General features: G+C 38.9%; 1 protein-coding gene across 1 annotated transcript in view; it reads left to right on the plus strand.

Moving 5' to 3' along the window:
• LOC145984548 (uncharacterized) overlaps window positions 1-5691 on the plus strand; it is a 40969-nt gene extending 35278 nt beyond the window's left edge. The window contains exon 3 of the mRNA XM_083118198.1: window positions 4895-5691. Within this exon, the coding sequence (XP_082974324.1) occupies window positions 4895-5029 (135 nt within the window). The 3' untranslated portion in view covers window positions 5030-5691. The remainder of the gene's footprint in view (window positions 1-4894) is intronic.
• The last annotated feature ends 309 nt before the right edge of the window (window positions 5692-6000 follow it).

Consider the following 6000-nt stretch of genomic DNA (forward strand, 5'->3'; position numbering starts at 1 on the left):
ATTTCCTCATTCCAACTAAGAAGCTGTCTCTGTATTTCTTCTTCCCTGTTCCCCCATATTACTAAGTCATCAGCAAACAACAGGGCCTTCATCTCCTCCTCTCCTATCTTCTTCCCCACCTCTTCGTTAATTGCATCCATTACTTGTACTGAACCTCTCCATTCTTCCCACTGGTGTCTTCACACAGCTCTGGTTGGCCTTGTATGTGCTCTGCACTCTGCACACTATCTCTTCCTCAACTCCTTTCTCTCTTAGAGCCTTCCAAATCTTTTGTTCTGTCCATGCTATCATATGCCTTTTCTATATCTAGGAATACCATAATCAAATCATTTCCATACTCGTAGTGCCTTTCCTGCATTTGCCTAATGGTGACTATCAGGTCTACTGTTGATCTGCCTCTTCTAAATCCATACTGTTCCTCTCTCTCTTCTAAATCCATACTGTTCCTCTCTCATGTTCCTCTCTCATGTTCAGCTCTGTTACTTCCCTTATTCTTTTCTCTAATATTTTCCTCGTACACCTTTGCTGAGTGGCACATAAGTGTTATTCCTCTGTAGTTTTTACATTCCTTTCTGTCACCCTGCTTGAATATGGGAACTATTAGTCCCTTTGTCCAATCTCTTGGCACTTATCTCTCTTGCCACACTGTTTTCAACACACTGTACAGCTACTGCACACCAATCTCTCCTGCTGCTAGTATCATTTCCACTGGCACTTCATCTGCTCCAGGTGCTCTACCTCTCTTCATTCTCTTCAGAGCTTCCTCCACTTCTTTCCATGTTAGATTCACTTTTTCCTTCCTCTTTTCTTTTTCCTTCACTTTTTCATGTTCATTTCCTTTTTTCACGTTCAGCAATTTCTCAAAATGATTTCTCCACATTCTCCTTATTCTTCAGATCCTTCCACTCACAGGTACACAAATAAGAGCACCTGAAAAATAGAAACATAGTTGTAGTACTTGTTCATATTACGCATATTCATTTTTGTATTTACTTTTTGTTCGTTTTATTATTTAGATTTATATATTATTTAAAAAGAAAACATTAAAATAAATCTCTTGCGAGGTACTCGCCGCAGTGTGGTTAGCCTTGCTTGTGGAGCTTGTAGACTCCATGTTTCACTAATGGTCCCTTTCACTCACACATACACAGATAGAAGCACCTGAAAAATATAAAACAAATGTAGTACTTGTTCACATTATGCAAATTTGTTTTTGTTTAGGTTCACATTTTTGCTTCCCTTCATAATTTGGATTTGCATATTATTTAAAAGACACAATACATATATGTGTATGTAACAATTCTCTTCCCTTAATTATAGCTTCTCCTGAGTTCTTTGTCTGCAACTCTCAGACAATTATCACAACCTGATCTCTCTGACACAATACTTCATAAATACTTCTCAAACTAGCTTCTCACTGTTGTTACGCACTTTTTATCCCTCATAAGTAAAACCCATGCTTTCTCTGATCGGTTAAAATATAAATCGACACCTTTTCTGATTGGCTAATTTATCAACCAATGCATGCTCTGATTGGTTAAAATATTATTAACATTAATTCAACCAAAAACCTAATAGTTATCATCCAATAGCATTAACAAATGCACCCTTAAATACTTTGAAATATTAGGCGCATCCAGAAAGTAAGTTTCCCCTCATCCACAGGTGGCAGGCCATGTGTATTGAGATCGGTTTTGCACATGCGTGAGAGGCATATGCCCTGGCTAGTGAATGTCCTAGAAGATGCCTCCCGAAAGTCCTCAGTAGCGTCGCGGCAGCGATGAAACATGGTGGCTCTTTTTCCATCTCCCACCACGTGCGAGGTTCGTTCGGTGATCAAGTTCTTGAACGCACAAAACATACTACCGATCGAAATTCATCATCAGCTGTGCCAGGTGTATGGGCCAGATGTCATGATCAAGCAGATGGTGTGTCGTTGGTGCAGGACATTTGAAGACTAAAATTGGTAAACGCTGTAAGTGCCACAATAATTCAAACACCGTTTTCCACGTTAAACTGTGAAATGTGCCATGCTTTATAATGTGGTAAACATGAAATGTGGCTGGTAGCCCTCTAAGTAGTTCAAAGGGCATGTAAAGAGTTCACTAGTGTGCACGTTCTTACAGGCTGATGTGCTGAACGATGCGATATCCCAACACTTTCACTTTTGGCACTTACAATGTTTACCACTTTTAGTTCTCATTTACTGAAGGCCGGCAAAATGTGCATGACGACGAGTGCAGTGGGCGGCCATCGGCTGTTATGGAGGAGCTTGTGAAGCAGGTGCAGCAGCGCATATTGGAGGATCGTCGCATCATGATCACGGAACTCCGCAGCCATTTCCCACAGATTTCTCGGTCGTTGTTGCACGAAATTGTTACCAAACGCCTCTTGTTCCGGAAATTGTGTGCCTGGTGGGTGCCAAAACAACTGATGCCCGAACACAAAGGAAAATGCATGGGCACGGCGCTGACATTTCTGCAGCATTACCATGATGATGACGATTTTCTCAACTGGATCATCGCAGGGAATGAAACGTGGGTTGCATACAGCACCCCAAAAAGCAAGCAGCAGTCCAGCATTGGCGTCACAGTGGATCTCCATGCAGGACGAAGTTCAAACAGACTGTGTCAGCATGAAAAGTGATGTGCACGGTGTTCTGGGACAGACAAGGCATTCTGCTCATAGAGTTTCTGCCCAGAGGTGAGACTGTGAACGCTAACCATTACTGTGAAACACTAGGGACATTGTGTCGAGCCATCCAGAATAAGCAACGTGGTAAGCTCAGTGCTGGGGTGCTCTTGCTGCACAACAATGCGAAGCCGCATATGGCTAGGCGCACTGCAGCCCTTCTGGACAGGTTCAGTTGGGAGGTGTTCGATCATCCATCGTACAGCCCGGATCTCGCTCCCAGTGATTACCACCTGTTCTTGCACCTGAAAATGTTCCTGTCCGGTCAACATTTTCACAGCAACAAAGAGGTTCAGACAGCTGTCACACAATGGTTCGGCACCCAGGTGGCAGACTTCTATGGTGCAGGTATACATAAGTTGGTCCCACACTATGACAAGTGCCTGAATTCCGGTGGGAATTATGTTGGCAAGTAACTGGACAAGTGCTCTATCTGTGGCAATAATTCATTGAATGAAATAATGTTTCCTTTTTGTGCACGACCCCAGGGAAACTTACTTCCTGGATGCGCCTAATATTATACGCGCCTTAAAACTTTGGAATATCCTAAATAAATAGAGAAATACAAAATAAGAAATTACATAGTGGAAATCTGAAAAACGTAAACTATAAAAGAACTTTAAGTCAAAAATACTTTTTTCTTTGGTTTTTAGAAAAGATTTAAACAAAAAACAAAACTCTAAGTTAAAAATTAATGAATATAAGATACAAAACACAATAAATAAAAATAATACAAAAACTTGTAAAATATAAAGTAAAACTTGAGAAAACACGCTTTGTGTGTCCAAAATGTAATAACAAATCTTGCATAAATCGTATAAATTGAGTTATTTTGGTAGAAATAAGCCTAAACTTGAAAAAGAATCAGGTAGAAATTGACAAGACACACTTTGTTTGTCCAAAATATAATAAAAACTCTTACCTGAATTGTTTAAATCGAGTTATACACTGAACAAGTTTGTTTGTTAACAATACTAGGGTATATACTTTGATAGTTTTGGTCAGCCTCCTAGTGCAAATGTACTAAAATTTATAAAAGAGAACTGTATTTTGTAACTGCAGAATTTTTGGTTCTGGATCCGTAATTTTCGGATCTGGATCCAGAACTTTCGGATTTGGATCCGTTTGGCCATCCCACATGAGTGCTTTTTTGGAAAGTAAGAATGTGTTTATAACATATTGTTACCTGCTAATATACATATATAATATACGTACATACATACATATATATATATATAGTGTGCGCGATTTGTAATTAATATACTTACAAGGGAGGTTATTTAAGTGTCCCCCTCCGATTTCCATGAAACTTGGCAGGTGTATAGAGGGGCCCAAAGGAAGAAATACATGTTTTTTTTGCTAAAAAGTTGCTTTAGGGGGCAAGCCTCCCCTCAAATGTCCAGATGAGGACAAATTTAAGTGATTACCTGACCCCTGTGTCCCCTTCCGATTTGAGGGGGGTTTTGCTCCCTAAAACAGTTTTTTAGCTGAAACAAAAAAACATGTGTTTTTTCCTTTGGTTCCATCTATACACCTGCCAAGTTTCATGGAAATCGGAGGGGGACACTTAGATAACCTAGCTTTTTAGTCTTACACTTTGTAATTATATAACACTGCATATATTATAATGTTTTATTTTAATTTTTAAAACTGCAACTGTAGAACAATTGTATAATTTTTGTATAAACATTTCTATCTCGTTAAATGTGTTAAAGGTTTCGTCCTGGAATGGAATGTCTCACATTTATGTGTGTTTCATTTCCAATACATTCGAATGAATACATATTTGTTTCAATGGCATTTACAAAATCACCTCTGACATTTTATGTTAAACAAGTAAGATTATTTTTGTGCATGAGTGTGTTGAAATAAAATCTAACTAATGAAAAATGTCTTTGTAATCAAAGATCATAATACCTTTTAAGGTGTGGTAATATTATAATGGGATTGAGATACGAAACTCTCGGATCCGGAACTTTTGGATCTGGATCCAGATCCGGAATTTTCGGATCCGGATCTGTTTGGCCATCCCTAGTTTAAAACCCAAACTCATCAATGTGTGGAATTTATTCTATTATCTTTTTGCGTTATATGTGCATTGAGTTATCCCTAACCTATTTTCTGTAATTTTTTGGAGCAAACTTAAAAAGAAATGAGAGAATTGTATGGACAAAATTTTCAAGTGCCTTTCCTTAATTTACAGTGTGCCTGCAATGAATACCAGATCGAAGACCAGTGTCTTATTTTCACTATAGCACAAACTATAGTTGAAAAGTATCCCAACCCTACATGTTCAGAATGTGAATTTGATGAACCAAAGGACTCCCCAAATGTCTAAATCTCGAGTACATAGAAAAAGAACAAATGTAACAGTTGATAAAAACTTAGAAACATTCTTTCTGCAGATGGTTCCAGACCAATCATAACTTAACACTTATACGTGACAGAAATGCTTTCGATGTGGACAGTGTTGATATCGAACTAGTTATGAAACTGTATACTAAATGTTTCCACAATGATCACCATGACAGTCCATAAACATGCAATAATTTGTGGATGCCAAACAAATAAAGGATTGTAGAAAAAGGTGTAATGTATATAAATGAATTTATCACCTGTAATAATAAAGTGTACTTTTTTGGTGCACCAGTACAGACATTACGCAAAAGGGAGTTGTACGGTAATCCCGTATGACACTGTTTGTTTAAATATCGTAACGATCCGTAGGATCTCTTAAATGTAACATTCAGTGAACTCTACAACCACAGACATTTACCCATCACCTTTCTATCAGGAAATTGTTACAATCACGCAAGAAATGTGTTGTCAGGCTTGCTTGATCGCCAGGATTGCAAACAGGTGTAAACAATGGCAATCAAGGAAGAGACTCATGTAACTGAGTCGGCATTATTGAGTAAACTTGAGTGGAATAAATGTCTGGGGGAAGGGAGGTCGGGGATTAGTTGTAAGTCAATCAATCGAGGAGTATGAGGATAAGAGAGAAGGAGGACGTTTAGATGAGACCATGATCGACGAGTCGCAAGTCAGACTCTTTGTACAGTCGCGGACATAACCTCTTATTGAAGATCTGCAGCAGTCATAACGAGACAGGTATTTCCTTTCAACATGCTGATCCAATGTAGGGGTTTAAACTCAAGAGTTGTGTGTGGCCATTCAGTAAAGTAGTTAATTTTACCTCTTGCACCTTACCACCAAGCTTGCCATGACCTGGGAGTGCTCTACCATCAAGGATGAATGATCACAGCGCTACATCAACAGTAGGGTCCCCCATTCCTCAATGAATGACAC

The sequence above is a fragment of the Lepisma saccharinum genome, chromosome 2, assembly GCF_977018435.1.
Source record: "Lepisma saccharinum chromosome 2, izLepSacc3.1, whole genome shotgun sequence".
NCBI classification, from domain to species: Eukaryota; Metazoa; Arthropoda; class Insecta; order Zygentoma; family Lepismatidae; genus Lepisma; species Lepisma saccharinum.